This window comes from Cinclus cinclus, chromosome 7 (assembly GCF_963662255.1).
Source record: "Cinclus cinclus chromosome 7, bCinCin1.1, whole genome shotgun sequence".
NCBI lineage: Eukaryota > Metazoa > Chordata > Aves > Passeriformes > Cinclidae > Cinclus > Cinclus cinclus.
In genome coordinates, this window is record NC_085052.1 from 24310074 (window position 1) to 24331041 (window position 20968).

Below are 20968 nucleotides of genomic sequence, written 5' to 3' on the forward strand. Positions count from 1 at the left end.
CTGATTGTCAAGAGACCTGTTGCATTCATCTGGTTTCTGACACAGCCTGGCAAAGCACAGCCATCTACCCCCAGTCCAGCAGTTAGTTTCTCACTCTGCCACATATTTAGTAGTTGGAGTTTCAATCCTCTTCTTATGTATGTTATTACATGGTTCTATCCTTACATTCTTCTGTGATATGCTAAATTAAGTAGATTAAACACTGAAGCATATAAAGCAGAGTACTTTTGATCTCCTAGCAAATAAAATTTCATGTTTTTTTCCTAAAGAAAATTCTTACTCAACCTAGATCAAAATAGGAACAAGAAAGAATATTTTCAAGTGCCACACCCAAGACTGCAAACATACTTTAATTCCAGAGCTTTCATTAGAATTAATGAAAGATATACAGTGAAAGTGATAAAGTTAGTCTATGCATAACAGCAAGAGGAATACACACAAAAGCTCATCTGATGTTAGACTTGATTTCATGCTGACCTTGCTCTGCTGGCAGATGTTTTTCTGCCTGTATTTTGGTTTATAAATGTCTGACATCCTCAATAGCAAATTAACTGTAGTTAATTTTATGCACATTAATTCTGCTGAAAGTCACACAATAAGAGGCTAGGAGGTTAAAGTCATAATGAAGTGGATGCTAGTAAAGTCCACATCTGTGTTTTTAGAGTATTGGCAGCATTTTAATTTCCTTGGGACTTCACATAGGATGTTGTTGAAATTGTGGAAGTTTAAGCCAGCAACACAACTGCATCTAGCTGAAACTTGAGAAAATTAAGAAATCTGGTACACTGTGCTTGGCAGCCTCAGGGAAAAAACCCAAACTGTAGATTGGCAAGTGGTTTTAGTGCACACTGGTTTATACCTCTTCTTGAAGGAAATAAATATTGCCAGCTTTGCCACTACAGAAAAGTCCCAGGAGTCAAACACTATCGCATTTTGCAAAGTACAGCAAACCTCTTCTGTAGGACAAAAAAAGATTTTGCAGCCAAAATACCTGGAGCCTGTTACTACAACACTGATTCAAAGTTCTCTTTGAATGTAACAATTTCTTCTTCTTTAGCATATGTAACTTGTCATATTAAGAGCCGCTGCCAAACAGACTACACAGAATGCTGCCAAAAAATTACAGAGTAGCCATTTTTAAAGTTACCAGAATCTACTTGGCCCTGTGTCTAGATTAATGTCTTCTGTAGTAATTGCAATGCAAATGAAATAGTGTACTTTGTCCATCAGCATTGTGATAAAGAATATACTAAAAGAACACATGGCTAGCTTGGCACTTTGTCAAGATACTTCTTCAGTGTTACTCACTCTAAAGTATTTCAGTCAAATCCTGTGTTGCTAAATCGAGGAATGAAGAAAATCTTGATGCAAATTTTTTCAGAATATTGTGTACTACTTACCTGGGGGCAGTCTTTGATGTAGTGTCCCTTGTTAAAGCAGAGGTGACACAGGTAGTTAGGAGGTGGCCTCTTGCTGGGTTTTCTGGCTTCTGAAGAAAGGGATAGGTCAGAGAAATGCTCAGTGAGGGAGCTTAACCCATCCACAATGTTATTAAGTGAGCCATAAGGTGATGCACCCTTGTAGAGACTGCTGCTCAGAGCCTGCAAAAGAAAATAAGTTACATGCAACACAGTGCTGTCTTAAGGATTGTTCTGAGGGAGATCTGAATAGGGGATAGATAACAATAGCAGGGAAAAAAATTATTCTTTTTTCTTAGGAACACGGCTGTATATTGAGGGGAGCAATATTACAGGCTATTAATAAAGAGGTTTCATGATGGCAGTGCAATGGAGCTCGTCACCCCACTGCTCAGGAAACTATTGAGCTTGCCACGGTTCTCTTAGTCCAATGCTATCCACTAAGCAATGACTGTTTTCTTGTGTTTGACCATAATGCATTCATAGTACAGTTAGATTATGTAGGCAAAAAGCTGAAAGAACAACTCACAAAACAGAACCCTTTTGTGTCCAAAACTACTCACGCAAAGTATACCGAATTCAGGGAAAGAAAAAAATCGCCAAGAAAAATGCAAAGTAACTTCCATTTTCAAATCTGGTTAATCAGACAGTCAACACAGAGTCCCATGTTCAAATAATAACAAGAAGCACTGAGGTCTACATCTGGTTTGGATTTTCTAAGGGGGAACCTGCTGTGATTTAAACATTTCCTGATAAACAGTAAATACCTAGGTTTTGTACTTCACCTCAATAGGATCTTCACTCTCTCAATCTGCAAATCAAAATCAGTAGCTCCCAATTTGCTAGTCAGTAGTTTTAGAACAGCAGGAAACCCATCAACACCTAAATAGGTATTGTCCCTAACAAGGACTAATTCACTTTAACCGCTTAAGGTCCAAAAGAAATTGCATAATGGAGTTCAAAAAGAAAATTAAAACTTGCAAAAATTAACATAATAATGAATCACTCTAGAAACAGGACCAACTATTGAGTGTCCTTTTCATCCTCACATGATGGGACATATTTCACATGGTGCTTCCACCTTAGGTCTGCAATGTTATGCTCATGTAATTCTACTGGCATCAGAGAATTACTGCTGATTTACGGAAAAGTGAGGTAAGAAGAGGTCTAATCTGTGCCTCTGTGCTTTAATTCTATTGAATTCAAATATTTCAATGGGGTCTTTACATGTGTTTTCATATGTTTACACACGTTATATATATTTTGAAGACATGCACTGAAATTGATTTAGAGTTTGTGAAAGAAATCTGAAATTGAAATAAAATTAATTTCAGAGATCTCAAACATTCAGGGTGCTTGCACAGTGAGTGCTTTCTGGGTGACAGCTGCGTACCAAAAAACAAAATCATATTAAAGCTGTAAACACAAGTACCTGGGTGAGACTCAACTATCCCTGAATTCCATCCCACCACAGATGGTATAGACTGTACAGAAAAATTCAGCCTAATAATCTGCTTCACCCACTTGCCCTGTAGTCAAACACAACATGCTGAACTCCACTGACCCCTCTTGCAAAGCTCAAGCTGGTGCACAGCAGCAGGATCAATTCAAGAGGTCGCAGAGTGGAATCTGATCTCACATGGGACTTCACATACGCCCTGGGACTAAAACATCCTGTGTAGCATAGTTCTGTGCCGTGCAAGATGATGTGGCTGAGAGGAGAATCAGCCACTTTGTTTCAGGGGTTAAAGCCACAGATTTTAAAAGGAAAAGGTATTTCAAAAACGAGTAAGAAGATTGTAGCTGCTTTAGCCATCAAGCAACCAAAGATACCTCCAATGGTCACTGGAATTTATTTCTAGGATTTATTGGATGCTATTGGAATGAGAAATTCTTGGCATCAAATTTTGAAAAGGAAGGGGAAGTGCTGTGGATGCCAAAATAGTATTAATTAAGGGTCTTCAAGAAGCTCTTGTCTCCCTAGGAGCCACTTTCTCTGATATACGCTTGGAAAAATATAAAATCTTTCTTTTTAAGAGATCCTCTTGCCAAGAGATTCTTAAAGTACTTCACCTGCATTACAACCATTACTAAATTTGCAAATTCCTTATTATCTGATTTTATAGAACGGTTAACGTATGGATGCAGAATGTGTGAAGTCACAAATTCTTTACCTTTTGCCAAAATCTGGAGTATCTTCTGGGGATGTAGAATAACTCCTGCCCATCAGGAGGGTGCTATTTTTGCCCCTAGGCCCAATCCAGTAACAAACCAAAACATATCAGCTGCCTACAGCAGGCTTTGAATTGGCCATATGGCATGCAGCGATGACTGCTTTCTTTCCTACACATCCTTTACACTGAGCTATTGCCCTCATTAAAAGGGAGCATTTGGAACCACAGTTAGGTATTATGCAACTTGTTCCTCCAACAACCCTTCCTGGCATGTTTCAGATCAATACTGAAAAACAAGGTGGCTCACTCTGGCAGCAAACCTTCACAAACTTTCGTTTCAACTGTGGCAGCCAGAAGTTGTGTCAGAGGCTGGGATCCCATGGGACTATGGGCTGCACTGACACTAAATCCTACCCTTAGCAGCCATCAATGATTCTGTGGCCAAAGAGTGGCACATGGCTCTAGAAGAGGCCACCTGGTTCAGCTGCCAGAGCACTTGTGTAATGTATGCCACAGTTGGACACGGCAAAACATTCAGTTCATGCATGGCACCGTGAGTAATAACATATAATTATAATTACATAATCATCTTGAGGCCCAGTGTTAAAAAAGAAAGAAACAAATATAACATCCCAGAACATAACTGTAAAGGAGAAGATGGACATTGCTGATGTCACTGGTACTTCAAAGAACAATGCATTCCTTTGGAAAATGCCTACAGGATCCCAACTTGCAGCCCATCCCTCTGGGTATAGTCAGGCAAAGTGATTCAGCAGTTCCTGCCAATCTGACCTGGAAAATGGTCTTAAATCTGTTTGATTCAAAATCAGTGTGAAAAACACATCAATCTGGCACTTGAAAGCTGCTATAGAGAGCACCAGCAGAAATGGTGCTACATCCTGTTTCTAGCTCTGGAAATCTCTTAATTCTTCAGAAAGAGATGAGGAAATAAGCCATTCCCAAAAGCCAAGTTACATAATATGGGTGGTAATGGGAAAGTTCGTCCCAGCCCCTGGAATCAAACAGCGAAAGCTTAGGGCCTGTAATGAATGTGATGAAATGGTGATTGACTCCATTTTGTTATTGTAAAAGACAAGGGGTGAATGAATATTTCTGAGATACATAGAACAGTTTTGGTTTGGTTGTTTGTTTGTTTTGTTTTTTTTTTTCCTTTCTGGAGCACTCAATTGAGCAGAACAGCAATTCAGCCCTTACTAAGTGTTTGCATTGCTGCAAAGAGGATTTTTAAGGAGGTATTTGAATAAAAACATTGAATTAGCATCACACCAAAAGGGGATGGGGTGGGTGGGGTGTGATTAGAGTGCCAGGGGGAGTGTTGATAGCCTCAGATAATGAAGAGGAAGAAAGAAAAGCATTGTGACTCCCTCTGGTCTCAAGTGTATTAGTACTCATCCGGGAGGTGGCAGGGAGACTGCTCCTCTCATGAATTCCACCAAAAGCAATGACTGCTCTGAGTTCACATTGCAACACCAGCAAAGACAACCTATTTCTTTAAATGGTAGACAATAGTACCTCTCAAATAGTCTCGTTTTGAGCTTAAACAGGAGAGAAAGGATTTGGCAGTGAAAGGGTTAGTGCTCTCAAGGCTCCTGAAAGACCACACTGCATGTCCTAATTACAAGGCTCATCAGCCCAGCTGCAATGAATTCAGGATTTCCTTATCTTGCCATACTGGGGAGATGGGGAACCTGCTGGTAAAACTTACAAACTGCCTTGGTGGGAGGTTCGAGTTGATAATGTAAGTTTTTCTGTTTGTTTGTTTTTCCCTTCCTATGAAACTTGTTGATTTAATTGAATGTGAGCCAAACTGAAAATCTTCTATTGCATTTTCCAAAGGTAGCCTCTCTGCTGTGTAGATCTTTAAACTGTATCTGTTGGTAGCGCCGGGAAGCAAAGTTCCCTTTGTTATTTGTTTGCCCAGTGTTTCCAGTTAAAGGGTCAGTAATCTGTAAGGCTGCGGTACGGTCCTTTGTGAAAGAAGCAGCTCTTGTCTTCTATAGCTTCCTCACTCTGATTTGCAGTTGGGTAACAGAGGTGAGTGACTCACGAGTTCCAGTATCTAACTCACCTACATGAACGATTGGCTAATATTCTTCATTCTGCTGGCTGTGTCCGTGCCTTTCAGAAATATCTTTCGGGACTGGTGTAACAATAGATAGAAGAAGAAACCCTGAAACACTGGCTTTACCCCTTCAGTTTCTTTTTTAGCAATGATACTATGTTGAGAAGAAAGACTGTGGTGAATATGCAATGAAACATTGAAGCAAATAAGATGCAAGTCTTACTTTCCAAATTTCCTTTTGGTATGTACAGCTATTGCTTATAGGTATAAAGGTATTTTTTAACGGGGACCAGAAAGCACAGAGAGCACAAGAGCCTCTTAATTACAACATTTATGTCTGAGCATCTACCAGACCAGCTGTTATTAATAAGCAATGGCAACTCATTTATGTGGGAATGGTATCTTCTTATTAAGCATGGACTGGAAAAGCAGAGGCATATCTGGAAAAATAAGTTTGTGCCCCAAGTTCAATTTGTGGTTGCTGGACCCTTAAGACAGCGATAAAGATAAACATATCCACCAGTTACATAAAGCTAGAATTACTTGTGCTGGTTGATGGGGGCTGTATCTGGCCAGTGCATCTGTTTTATGCTCTAGAAGTCAGTATGATTTGTGCTTATGGTTCTCTCCTCATTTGTAGTAATTGCATGTACTTGAATTGCACTTCATTGTTCCTACAACCTAGACAAGTCATCAATGCTTCCACAACATTAGATAGTCTATAACTGAAAAGCAATGAGCAAAGATTTTTTGATTACTTATTTTTGCATTAGTATGCTGCTGACCTAATAAAGCAACCAACAACAACAAAAAAGCAGTCTTAATGGACAGAGTTAAGTTTAAGTCAACAGATGCCATGGCTGTTTGAAGTTTGTAGGAAAAGAGAGTTGGATTTTCCTGCGATCAGTATGGAAAAAGTAAGGTTTTCATACATCATAAATTACAAATATTGTAACTATTTTCCAGCCTGTATGACAGTAACCAGACTAGCCATGCTAATCATTAGACCTGCACTGAAATATCAAAAGGTGCTAAAGTTACCAGCTTGGATTTTCACAAAGATAACTGAGTGGTCCCTGTGCTGTATCATGGGTAAAACAGTAGGATAAACAAGTCATTGCCCTCGCTTGGTTGCTACTTTCATGTTGGAGGAGAGGAAAATCTGAGCTACCCAAACTGGAATTCATTAACTCAGTATGTGTAATACACAAAACTTAACCTGAGGGCCTATAGCTGTCTTATTTGCTAGTGTCCTATGGCTTGTTTTTGATGTGGGCTTTATCATGGGGCCGTGCAACATGTGTCAAAGCACAACAGTTCCACCAGAAGACAACCATGTTTGGAGAAGAGCACTTGAAATCTGTGACTTCTCTGTGGTTCAGCTCTTTGTAAGTGGTCAAAACAGCTCCCTGTTTTTGTCCCCAAAGAAAACATACAATGCAGAATTACAGAATAGAATAATGGAATTGTTTAGATTGGAAAAGACATCATCAAGATCATAATCAATGTTTATGGCCAACCCCAAAGTCTTCTGAAAACTGAGGGATTAAATGAAAATACTGTAATAAATTTAGTTGTATTAATTTGAGCCAGAAGAAATATAGAAGTTTAATTACCAAGGCTGAACTGGAAAACCTCAAAAACTGCTCCTGTATGGCTTGTGTCTGCTTTAGCTCCTCTGATAAATTGGATACTTTTACAAAAAAACAGCTTAAGAGTTTGTTCAGTAACATTTTATTATTGGAAAACTGAAAGCCAGGCTCATCACTGAGTAAAGAAAATGTTTGCCTGGAGCAAGAAAAAAAAGACTCAGGTTTCTGTTTCCTTCTGAAGTCAACTCTTAAGTCAGCTGTTAAAAAAATCTGGTCTTTGGCCTGACTTTTAGTAAAATCTGAATTACTCAAGTTCTGATATAAAACCCCAGATAAATGTAGATTAGCCAAGTAAACCTTAATGCATTCCTGGCTAGTTAGACTAGCCAAGTATACCTTAATTCATTCTTCTTCTGGGAGGGATCTAGACAAATACATGTTTATGTAAAACTGCTAACACTAGCATCTACTTCTAAATATTTTCAGACAGATGGACTAGGGCTCTCCTTGTGCAGAAACAGTACCTTAAGGAGACAGCTACAAATGCAGTGTGGCCTGCCAGTGGTTGTGATGCGAGTCATTGAAGGGTGATCAATCTTCAATCCAGCATATAGATCTCTCTAATCTAGTTATTCCAAAACTGACAGCTCAGCTGGCTGTGGCTTCTCAGGCTGTAATTGCTGAGACTCTGCAAACAGCAAGTGGGTGCAACACACTCCTCTGTGCATGACTGGTGTGTACCCTCAATCACAGCAAGTCTGGAGAGCAGCTCACGCCACCACCTTGCCTTGCTTTAGGTCTTTAACGCTTGGATCCAAAGCTTTCAATGAGTTTCTCAGAACTTAAAAAAAAATCTTGCTCCCTATGTACTGCACAGTGGCAAAGTTACACTGACAGTTGAGGAATTGCTCAGTCACCATCTCCAGGCTTGCTGGAGCTCAGGTCGGCCTTTTGGCTTTCTGCTAGTAGTGTGATCCTCCTTATTTCATCCTCGGGGAAGGGTCTGTGTGGATATCAGGGAGGATACTCGTTCTCCAGAATGTGCAGGGACCTCACAAAAGGCCTTTATAAGAAGATGTGGGAGAGGACAGATATTTGCTCTGGTCAGAGGCGTGCAGTCCAGAAGGAACTTTCTAAATCTTGCACCAAGTTCTGCAGGGTTCCTTCTCATCTGCTGAATGCCCAACAACTGCCCACTTATGTTAAAGAGAAGCTCTAACACATGAGCACTATATTAGAGACAAGGGAGACCATTCACATCGTGAATTACTTTAACACATCCCCCAGGAGCCTTGGAGTGCTGGGCTGTCCCTGCCTGCCTGCAGCTGGATCTCCCTGACCTCTGTGGAGAGGCCATGGGGAGGGAGGGCCCTGCCAGCCCCTCTGTGCCACTGTCACCTTGCACTGCCCAAAACAAGCCCTTGGGTCAGGACAGGGATCTTGGCGAGGAGCAGGTCGTGAAGGTTGTATAGCATCAAGTGAGGGGAGAAAGGGGTGGACATGTTTTGATCCCTGCACCTTCTGTTAGCATCTCTGCTTCCTGCAGGAAATCTTGTCTCAATCTGACCTGCAGTCTGAAAAACAAGAGTCGAGTTTCCTCTCATTTGGTAGGTCTTTTGACACTGCAAACACAAGAAAAATAACACCCGGAAATAGATATGTGCCTGTTCAAGGCACACTTAGGAAAGCATTTACCTCCTGTGCAGTTCTTGTATGATGAAAGGTTTCGCTAAGAAATGTCCATTTTGGGTTAAACAGAACTCCAAGTCTGAGACAGTTTTGTTTATATCATTTACATTCAGTAATGCCTTCTTGGCACAGAAACTTCTGCGATGGCTGCCAAAGTTTAGAAGAGGCAAAGCTAAGGTCGCTGTCAGAGGTAGGAACAATACATCATCTGCCCAGAGTGGGCCCCTTGCTATGTGCTCAGGGCCTCAGCTCCTGCACTCACGGGAAGGCAAAAACTTGCATTAAATTGAATATAGTGAGGAAAATAAATTATTTCTACGTACTGAATGACAGGCTGGGATTTCATTTTGTGACTCCAGCTTTTAGATAGTTTTATCTGCATTTAAAGCTACCCTCTTAATCAACTGTGATACAGCACAGCTCGAAGTGTGATTTCAGCAAGCAAACCTAAAACATCACAATCTGCTTCAGATAAATTATAAAATAACAACTGGGAAGTCTCATTTCAGAGTGGATTTGAGGCTTTTTTTTTCTTTCCATGCTGTGCCCGTTAGAGGAATGAATCTATTATTCTATTAATTTCAGTTGCAATGCATGTTGGAGAAAGATGGTTATATAAGACTGCCTCTGTATTTCAAGGATCACTGATGTTCAAACCCTTCTAAAAACTCTTGCTAGTCCTCTATTTTCAGGGTGCAATGACTGATCCTTTGCTTTCCTTTCAACCACAAGTATCCACAACCCTAACGCCTACTTACAAAATAGCTGCCTAGCAGGCTCCCTTAGTATGAAGAAATATTATAGGCTGCAACTCCCCTGCAAAAATCACTAAGCCACCTGGAACTCCTAGAAGCAAGAGAAATCTGAGAGTGAGCTGATCCCCTGAAGTGTTTGTCTGGTTGGCAGTTAGCTGGATGAGATGTAAATACAGATCTCCAGGTACACACAATCCTTCTATGTAGGGTACTGCACTTGTGCTCATTGGAAAGAGATACCAAATCCTGCCAGATGCAGGGAGTTGGTGTGGGTGGCCAGTTAATATAGCAGGAATTTATTTCTGAGTATGACCTCAAGTCCTGGATCATGACAGCATTTGATAATCCTCAAACTAAATTTGTTGAAATACAAAATGTATTTCTTAAGAAACAGGCTTGGAAGATCAGTCAGCAGTTGAAAGAGCTAAGAAAAAGGGTCTACATGAGGAGGCTCCTTAAAACTCATCTAAATCGAAGTGTTTGACTTGTTACTATTTGCTTACACCAAAACATATGACAGAAAGTAAGGGGCTAGGCTTCTGGTATGTTAAAACTTAAAACCCACCAAAACTCCTGGCTAGACAATGAGGGACATGGAGAAAGCCTAGGACTTGTAACCCTGCATTTATTCTGCTTTCCTCAAGTGAATCTGTCTATACTTTTAGATTCTACTTTTAGTAGACCACAGATTGTTTGCTATGGTTCTAAGAATAACGACTGACCTGCAGGAAAAATGAAGTGATCCAAGTTTTTACACTTATGAAATACTGTCTGTCTGAATTATGTCAGCATTACTGTAAGATTTGAATAGCTTTGTAAAATTTAATTAGTTGCTTTGATCTATTATAATTACTCTGGAACCCACACAGAACCTAAGTAAACCATGAGGAAAAGACTTAGATTCTCTCCATTTAATTTAATCACTTCATTGTGACTTTCTGAAAGAGGAGGAGCAATTCCAGAGGGTAGCAACATGGGCATTAGGCTGTTGGTAATTTTTCTGGGGAAAAGAAACTGGAAAGAGGTACAGGTATTAATTGTGACATTTAATTAATCTGTTCAGAAAATGGAAGGTGATACCCAGTATTGCTTTTTAGGTAGCATTTGTATGTATGCATCTAATTTGGGTAACAGGATACAGTTGCTTTTGTTTCTGTGCAAATACATATTATGAGAATTATATGATTTGGCTTTGTAATTTCTGTGCCTGAACCTTTTGGAAACTGCACTGTGCCATTATTTTTCATTCTTCTGCAAGCAGCATGGAAAAGATTATCTGGTCTTAGATTTAAATTTCACTTAAATTGTGTTTCAAAGTCCTTTCATGGTGCACTTAAACTCTGATCTAGAAAACTTTCCTTGGCATTAATCCTCACCTAGCATCTGTCAGTAAAATGCAATCTTTTCTTCTAGTTGTCAACTACCAAAGTAACAGGACCATCACTACAAGTTGTTTGTTACCCATCTTGCACACATACACAAAAACCCCCAAATAAAACCAAAAAGGCCTGGTGGGGGGGGGGGGGGGTGGGGGGTGGGGAGAGAGGGGGATAAAAGCAGTTTAGTACACATCTTGGTTATCTAATTCATTCCATACACTTTATAAATTAATATATTGATTCAAGTCAGACTTGGTTGTCTGATCATTTTTGCAGTTCATTGGAGAAGGATCTTCCTTTTCTGTTCTGAATAACTGAGTCTGTGTCTGCAGAGCAAAAGAAGAGTGGATGAAAAATCATTACCCAACATACAGTTACATCACCCCTTTGTTTGGGTGCTTTGGCATGGAAGACACTGTAAATGCAGAAAATAACTGTAAACGAAAGCTCTGTGTATAAAACATAATTGTAACAAGAATTCTACATCCTTTCGCCTCCAATTATAGGTTGGTGTGTTTTTCTTTTCTATATACTGCCTGACATATTTTTGTCAAGATGTGGATGCATTTGTGAGGCAGAAAAAGCATGCCACTGCTTCTCCCAATGAGGAGTTTGCATAGATACAAAATCCCAAGCGATTTAAATGAATAGGAAATGATTTTCAGCTAATCAGGAATAATAAATACAATTGATCTATTTTCTATTGCTTGATTTTATTTTTTTTCAAGCTATCAAAAAGAAATCAATAGTAAAGCATAAAGTGCATATTCCTCTTCTTGAAGACTTGATTTACTTTCAGTAATTGATATTTTAGTTTTTGCCAGCTTTCCAAGCGAGGTTCTGATTGTGATGTGAAAGCAAGTAGCTGCAGATCATTAAGGTGGATAATACTTTCACTGTAAATAAACTAAAGCCCAGGTGTAAGTCATGTTTGAGTTAGTTAAAGCTTGAGGTAGGGCACGTGTGCTGCAGAGCTACAGCAGCATTTGCTGGGGGCAGGGGCACTTTGTGGGTAAGGACACAACACAAGAGGCTCTGGCTGTTGGAGTAAATTCAACTCATTTTCTTCTTACTTCTGGAAACTTTCTTAGGTAAGGAAGACAGATTAAAAGCAACATAATTGTATTTAGAATACTTTCTTTGGTGAACTAAATTTGGCTCTTGTGCGATTCTTCCTGCAATCAAATTGCTATTAGGTAGTTCAGCTGAAGTGTTGAGAGTAAGAAGAGTATCTGCTATATGCAGTACTGTCCACTTACAAAAACACACACAAACAAAACACTTAATCTTGGACAACAGAGAAGCCTAAAGCTATACCTAGGTGATGCAAATGGAAGAGTGTAATTTTCATAACAATATGAATTTCATGCTTTTTATACAAGATATAGATCGTATTTTCAGATTCCACTTCCTATACTACATTCACATGTGGGGTTTTTATTTCCCTGGTAAATGTGGGTGCTTTCCAAAGACTACAGAAGCAGCAAAGCAGGAGGCTACAGCTGCAGAGGTAAGGACAGGGAGCAAAAGAGAATGCTTATAGACATAAACCCCTGAATTTTTGCATTTTGTCCAATCGCAATTGCATATGTCCAATTGCAATTAGGAACAGAATAGTTGTTAGCTCAAATACCTATAATAGGGTCTAAGATTTTGAGACCAGTGTACAGTGGGCTGTGAAAGCTGCACTTTGTGTGCTCAGGCAGCATCATCAAAAGGGCTCTGGAGCTGGCTGGGTTGAAAGGACAAAGGCTGGAGTTGCCCAGATCTCCAAATGCACGTTGTCCTCGGGTTAACATAAGAGATTCAGCTCCCTGGAATCTCTTAGGAGGACTGATGTGAGAATTGACATTTAACTTCCTGAGAAGCATTTTGGAATTACTCATCTGGCACTTCTAAGTAGCCACAAAATATCGGTAGTGTACACTCATCCAGAGGCAGAGAGCACAAGTTCCTGCAGCACAGGAATTGTTATGCTAGTGCCTTTTCAATAAAATCTGGAGAAGGTTAAGGGCACTCCAATGTTGGTACTTAATGAATAGTGAGGTAAAAACCTAAAATATAAATAAATATATCAAATAGTAATCATTATTATTAAAGGACACATCCAGGTACTGTAGACTGTGCTACTCTGTCAGTCTGTAGCTGAGGAAGAAAGAAGTTCTTACTTGAGTGCCTAGCACATTAAGCACCCTATGGATCAAAAACATGCTCTGTGTTAGAATAAGTAATAATGTAACAGAAAATTACACAAATTGGGTGTGTTTTGGAGCATATAGAAATTTCTGCTAACCTGCATCTCTGTTGAGTTTGCCTTTAGACCATACTGGTTGTGAGCAGTAAAAAAGGCATTTCTTAAAAGGCATTTTGTTTTTTTCTTTTAAATCTTTTAAACACGGCTGTTCTCAAAGATATTGAACTTATTTTAGGGGGCCAAGGGCCTGATCTGGTGTAGCAATCCTTGTATTTTTCTGATACTGAGAGAATGGAGATTTTTTTAGTCTTATATTTATCCTCCAAACTACTTCATCTAGGCCAAATAACACATCTTTCTTCATCAAGTATCAGTCTAGTGCGTACCTCCCTAATTCTGTAAAGGACATATGGACAAGAAGTTTGTCTGATAAAATATCTTTTCTGTAGAACTGCCAATTTCCTTCCCTACATTTTTGTTCTTCCAGCGTTTCATCAGTTTTTGTTGTTAGCATATCAATGTCACTGTCTTCTTTGGGAAGTTACCTAATCTATCCCAATGCTTTCAGACTTGCTTCTGTTTCACAGGGATTTGAATGTTATGTTCCACAGCATGCTGTGAACTTTTTTTAACTCCACACATTTTTCTTTCCAAGCAAGTGATCCATACTTTACAGTAGCATATTGAACTAGCTAGTGTGCTCTCATTCCCAGTTAGTTCCCCTCTTGCCTATTGGGATTGGGTTTGGAAGTCTCCAAGACAGAAACATGAAAATGGTGATTACTTTCTCTTCTAGAATGTGCAGTTATTTGTGCTTAAATAAAATCTGTGTTTAGATCTACAAAGTGACTGCCATATACGCTTCTAGAAGGAATTTCGCTCTTGAAATAGACAGAGTAGAGAAAAAAGTTTAACTATGATATTATGATAATTTCTTGCTGTCTCTTCTTGACCAAAGAGAGCATTGACCTTTTAGGACACCTCCTGTTAGTGTAGAAAAATACCTTGAGAGTCTTTTGCCCCCTTACTGTAGGTTTTTCAATTATACCCCTCAATGGCAGATACCTGTGGCTGTGTCTCAAAGGTGTTAAATTCCACGTAACCAGCCTCACAACAAAGCCTCAAATACTTGGCTCTGATGGGTGGTGTTATAATGAGGGTGGAGCTCAGTTCAATGGCCAATTTATTGCATCTTAATGGTCTGACATGCTTTTATTTCATATCTAGGACAACAAATGCTGCCATAAAGTTTGGTTTAAAGCAGGTCTGTTTTGCAAAATGAGTCTTGCACATGGAACAAAACACTCATTGTTGCTTTACTGTTTAAACCTTTATTATTGCTCTTTTTTCTTGGTACAATGGGCTTTTATGCACCAAACAGCTGTGTTCATCATGTTTATTTAGAAGGCATCCATTGTAGTGGAAAAAGTCTGGAGGACAAAAATCTTGAAGTACAAGACTACTCTGTGGGTGCTGGCATTTTTATTTTTTTCTGTCCTGTTCCTTTGGTCAGTATGCAAGTCACATACACAGGCACTGCCATGCAGAGTTGCAAACCCTGTATAATAGCAACTTTTCACAAGTGCTGTCTCTTATTCCAAGTGTTCTTCTCCAGAAATTTTCAATTGCAAGGCAACATACAGGACACGCAACTATTTTACACCCTATGATTCTATCATTTCTCAATCTGTTGCTATTTTGGACCCTCATTAGGTCACTTTCCAAATATTGTGTACAGCTATGTGTCAATCATTGTAACAGCTCCGCTCCAGGCTAAGCCAACCCAGGACAAAACCGTGAGGGGGAAAAAAACGCCAACCAAAGCAAGCACTGTGTAGAAAACAGTCAACAGTTTAACTGTGGAAAGCTATGTGTTGTTCCAAAGATAGCGTAAGCCTACTTGCTGCAGAAGCAGCATGCAGTACTAATGCTCTCTGAAATAATTTTACGCAGTTGAAATATGTAGTGTATACCCAATGGCATCTGCAAATAAACAGATGTTAGAATCTCAAGAATTAAGAGCATGACATTGTCGGAAACTCTCGGGTGATTTCTGCCAAAAAGAAGTCTAGTTTCCAGTTTCTGGAAAGAACAGAGCATCTAACATATTGACAGAACTTATTCTGAGCAACAGTATCTCTAGCACCTTCTAAACCCTTGAATGAAAGCTGCCATATAAGCAGGCAGTGTTATCCTTGCAAATTAAAGGGTTCCCTACTTTGCTTCCTTCAGGGTATATCCAGCAGGGCAGATGCATTCCCATGCCATAGGAGACAGCTGTGCTCCTTTTCCTCTTTTCAGACTACTATGTATTAAGACATAGTACAGGTAAATACTGGAAACATAGAAGTGTCTCCATCAGCCACACAGTCAATGCCATCGTCACAGGCTGGAAAATGGATGGCAACAAACTAACATGCTTTATCTTTTAAAAATAATGAAATATCCGTATGGAATGAAATGGCTTCTTATTTCCTGAGTGGTGAATGCTCCTGACGTTCTACAGAGCTGGCATTCTGTTTTTGCTGCTGTTCATGTGCCTCAGGAAAGTGTAATGAGGTTAAAAAGAGCAGAATAAACATACAGCTTGTGGATGATAGGAATCCACACAGAAGGTGACTTCTAGGATCTGAAAACAGCACAGCTGGGGGGAGGCTGCACAGGGACTGACTGCTTGGAGCTAGGGCACATAGACAGGGGCCTGAGGAAGGCCTGGCATAGCAGGGAAATTATTTTCCAGAAGAAAGGTTAGGAGGAAAAAATGGAAAGAACTATGAGCCAAGCGGAAAGGGAGTGTGACAAAAGGATTAGCCCCTACTTGCACAGAGTATAGCAGAAGCTGAAAATGAACTCAGGGAGCTGTCAGGAAGAGAAAACTGTTTCTCAGAGACTGTTTCAAAGGCTTCCTGAATGCAGATTGCATTTACTTGTTTCTTCCTTTTTCTCCCAAAAAATAAAGGACCTGCTGTGAGCAGAATGTATCCTGACTTCAACAAACATGGGCCTGAACAGAGTCCCGATCTGGAATCCACGCTGGCTGAACTCCTGCAGTCTTGCTGCTACCTGGGTACCATAAAGGTTGTAAGCCAAGCATGAAGGGGCAAAATCTACAATTTGTCATCAACAGGAAGGTAACTAATAAGTTTAAATTGCACTGCCCACTAATCTTTTTGCAAAATCAATGTGCTTGTTAGGTCTAGATGTTGTTAAATTGCCTATGCCATGTCATGCTTTGTAAGACTTAATCAGGTTGAACTGGTTTTGAACTACACACTCTCAAAAAGAACCTATTTTGAGACTGGATGTGCTTTGTTAAATTCGTAAAAAAGAAAGCATTTCTAATTAGAGGAAAACGTGTCTATATAACTCTGACTCTTAACTGTTAGCAGCATTACGAGAGCAGTTGGGGAATTTGATTTGGTTTTAATTAACTCCATAACTTTGCTGACAGAACAGGAAGATGTACTGAGAATATATTTTGAGTCGATGTTCAACATAAAAGGTACTGGAAGGACTTTGAAATGTCATTCTGTGGCAGGTCGGGATGTATAGTCCATCTGACCATATCAAACAAAGCTGCTGTTGAATGCCTCCGGCAGGAGTCCCACAGTAGGGTGCCAAACTGTAGCTGGGTGTTTCTGGAGAGGCTGGGAGCTGTGGTGTGTGAGGTGCCACCTTGCAGTATCTCCACACACGTGAAATCCCTCCACTGCAGAAGTGCTTGACCTCAACAACTTCCTGTGACAGGGAGTTCGATAGCGAATTGTCTTTGCATACCCCAGTTTTTTAGCTTCCTTCCCTGTGGTTACATTTAGGCTTGTTTTGCGTTATGAAACGTGCAGAAAACTTTTTCACTGTTTTTATCACGTTCCTGTTTATATCTCTTTCTTTCAAATAGTGCCTGCCTTTGGTCCCTCATAAACCATACGTATTCTTGTACAAAGCTTTTCAAGTAACACTTTGCGGGAGGAGGGGGTGGGAGAAAGGGTGTGGGGGGGTGACGGCGGCGGTGGTATTTTTGCACGTTACGACGGATGTAGCACTTTTAGCGTGTCCTGCCGCCGTCCCTCCGGCTGCGCACGGGAAATCCGTGTAACCATTGACCAGACTGTCAACACGGGCGCCCCGCGCCGCTGGCGGGCGGCGGGAGGAGGCGGCGGCCGCGCCAGTGCCTCGCCCCGGCCCTTTAGCGGGACGGGCAGCGAGGGAGAGCCGGGCGGGAAGGGGCCGGGCGGGCGGCAGCCGCAGGAGAAGGAGCCTGCGCCGACGGGCGCGGCGGGGAGCGGGGCTGCCCCGCCTCGGGCGGGCTCGGTGCCGGTCCCGGCCCGGGGAAGGGGGCAGGAGGCGGCCGAGGCATCATGGCGGTTGTGGCCCGGGGGGGGCCGGGGAACTCACCTCGCTCCGCTGGAGCTGGAAGAAGCTGTTGAGATAGCTGGAGCTCAGTGAGGAGCCCAGCTCCGGGGTGCTCTTGGTGTAGCCGAGGTCGGGGTGCTGGGACGAGGAGGGCTCGGGTCTGAAGGCATCGAAGGCGCTGGCCTGGTGCGTGTCTTGCAGCGAGAGATAGACCCAGTTGAGGAGCTGGGCGGGCTGGTACACGGACGCGGCGCTGGTGTCGATGGTTGACAACAAGCTCATCTTTCCCCCCGGCTCTGCCGGCGCGGCTGGCCCCGCGGCGCCTGTCCCCCTCCCTGCGCTCCGGCAGTGCCGCTCTCCCGTCCCTGCCCGGGCCGCTTCCTCCTGGCCGCCCGGAGGAGAGGACGGGCCGGGGGCTCGCTGCCGCGCCCCGCGCCGCTCTCGCTGCCCTAAGGCCGGCGGCGCCCGCGCAGCCCCAGCGCTCCGCGCCGCACAGGCATCGCTGCCGCCGCCCGCGGGCTCCGCAGGAAACTTCGTGCGCGCTCCGTCCCGGCCGATGCCTGCCCCGCTATCTGTCTTTATTCCCACTCCCGCAGGCAGCGGCGGGGAGGAGCCGCCGGCGCTCCGGCGGCGGCGCCGCGCCCCCATAGGCCTCCCGGCCGCCGCGGGGGTGCAGGGGCGGCCCGGCGCCGCTCCGCCCCTGCCCTGCCCTGCCCTGCCCTGCCCTGCCCTGCCCTGCCCGCCCGAGCGCGGCCGAAGGAGCGTGTGCGGCGGAGATCCGCGCGCCGCTGGCCGCTCTCCCGCCTGGGTCGCGCCGGCTCTCTCGCTCGCTCCCCGGCCTTCCTTTTCCTCCTTCCTGAAGGTTTTTGCGCCGAACGCGCAGAGCCCTCCCGAGGATTCCTCTCTGGGCCCTTTTGGGTTTGTTTTTAACTCGACGACTTTCGCTTGGCTCTTGTCAGCCCGCCCTCTCTTTTTACTCTCATTTCTGTTTCTTGCTCGTGCTGGGAGTTCATTGCAGTCTGAGGTTCCTTCTCGTTAAATCTCTGTCAGAGCTCCAGGTTTACGAAGCTCCGCGCGGCAGCTGAGGTTGTGCCAAGCCGTGCAGAGTTAGGGTTTTCCAAATAAGGCAGGCAAGCGGCGCGATGTTCCCTTTGAAATCCATCTAGGTAGCCCTGGCGTGGGCTCTTGGGGAGCCTGGCTGTGGTGGGATACCCGGGACTTAAAGCTGAGTAGGCCTTTTAAGGAGTCGGTAGCACAAAAGAGGATGATGAATGATTCCTGTTTTAGGAAGGAGCCTGAGTGGGTAAGCTGGTAATTACAGTTCATAAACTCTTCCCTGCTGCCTTCCCTGTGGTGAGTGGAACCGGGCAGCTATTTCTTGCTTTGGTACAAACACTGTAGTAATCAAACTAGGAGTTTTTAAAGGAGCTCCCAGGAGGTAACTTTAAAACGTGATCGTAGCTCCTTGTTCTTCTTGCCAAGTGACGAAAGGGTAAAAATTAATGTATCTTCCCAGTATGGTTTTGGGGGAAAAATGCCTTCCTTACTTGGATAACAGAAAAAAAAAACCTGACCCTTGAAACATCAAAGTTGGCATCCTGGTTTGCTGTAATAAGCCATGTGTCGCTGCCAAGATAGGAGAAAAGTCACTGTTCTGAAAAGGCATAGTTACAAGCAAAAGAAAATGAGGGTCAGCATGCACACAGTAGAAAATGCTGTTCAGTTGTCTGCTGTAAAAACCAAAGATGGATGCATCCAACTTTTTAGAGCTGCTAATTAGGGCAGCAGAGCTATCTGCTTGCAGGAATTTAAATACAGGTGAAGATTCTAACTGTTCAGAATTGCAAGGTCAGGGTTGGAACAGCTGAATCAAGCTGAATTCTTATAGTGAGGTTACTTTTTTTTCTTTTTTAGTGACAAAGTCCTTGCAGCACAAATGCAGTTCTTTTGTACGCTGTCTTGGTTTTTGAAGCCCTTTGGGGCACATCTAAACGTGTGCATCCGCATGAGAGGGAACAAACTTCTACCAGTGTAAAGGGTCTTTCTTTATATTCTATCCACAACGGAGATTGTAATAGAAGAATTCAGTCAAATTGCATCCCATACTCAAAGACCTGCATAGTGTTTGAAAGAAGGAAAAGATGTATGAGGCTTAGTGACTTAATAAATTGTGGAGAAGGATTTTCCATGATTTGCTGGTAAATGAGGAAAAACCCCAAGAAGCAGATATCACATCTGAGGAACTTGTCTTTCTGACAGATGGTATTTTAAAAGTGAGGACATGATAGAAAGTCTAGAAGGGGGAACTAGGTTGAAGCTGCTTGTTTTGTTGTTGTGGAGTTCTTTGGATTTTTTTTTTTTTTGAAGGCCTGCTAATTCCTTCCTTAAAGACAATTTCTATTCTTACCACTTCCCTCTTTTACTTGCTAAGTTAAATACATGTATTTTCATTTGGCAGCTCCACTGTTTACTCTGTTTAGTAAGATGCTGTGAAGGAAATGGCTATTTTGAACAGGCAGAAAAGATAATACAACAGGGTTCTTGTAGCACTAGAGGTCAAAAGCAGAGATAAAATGAAGAGGGGTCAAGGTGATGCAATGTTTTGGGTGAAGAGTTTTTGGTATATTTTGATACCTTTCCCCCTTAAATTGAATATAGCTCTTACTGTAAGTGGTTGCTTTAGTTAGACAACACAGTAGAGATTGCTGCAGGGCAAGGGAAGGTGGAGTTAGGGTGCATTTATTGCAGCAGCTGCATCATGAATGCAGCAACCCCTTATGATGTGAGGGGCACCGTGCATTCCAGCAGGTGCATTTGAACACTGAGAGCTTTTGGCTGTCATTGCCCCTTGACAGTAACCCTGGTGGCTTCTAGTAACCATGCAGAGGAATGAGTAAAATGAATAGATGCTTTGTTTGGCATATCAGGAAAGGGAAAGGCTGCAAACACATGCATTATGAGGAGCTTAACTGAAAAGCACCCATTCTTTGAGGTTCAGTTGTCATCCTAGTCTCCTGTGCAGTTTCTTCTGGAAAACAGTTTCAGGCAGTTCCTTGCCGTTTCTGGATTTAGTACTGCTCTTAGCTTAGAAAAATGCTGCTGCCGCACTTCACTGCTGGGAGGCATAGATAAGTGAGAGGATGGATACAAATGGTCTGCTTAGCAGATACATGAAAGTACAGAGAAAGGTGTTAAGGTCAATTGCATCTATTCTTCTCAGAAATACTTGAGACAAAAGTGCCCAACAAGGTAGTCTGATGGCTTTGAAATATCTTCCAGACATTCGCAATATCTTCCTATTGATTGTTTAGGGATGGAGTATAAGTGACAT

At 42.3% G+C, this 20968-nt stretch overlaps 1 protein-coding gene across 1 annotated transcript in view; it reads right to left on the reverse strand.

The window, feature by feature from the left end:
- The window catches only part of ZCCHC24 (zinc finger CCHC-type containing 24), a 97185-nt gene extending 79266 nt beyond the window's left edge, over positions 1 to 17919 (reverse strand). Inside the window, exons 1-2 of the mRNA XM_062496695.1 lie at positions 17680 to 17919; positions 1401 to 1601 (exon numbers count right to left, since the gene is read on the reverse strand). Of these exons, the coding sequence (XP_062352679.1) occupies positions 1401 to 1601; positions 17680 to 17919 (441 nt within the window). The remainder of the gene's footprint in view (positions 1 to 1400; positions 1602 to 17679) is intronic.
- Between the last annotated feature and the right edge of the window lie 3049 nt (positions 17920 to 20968).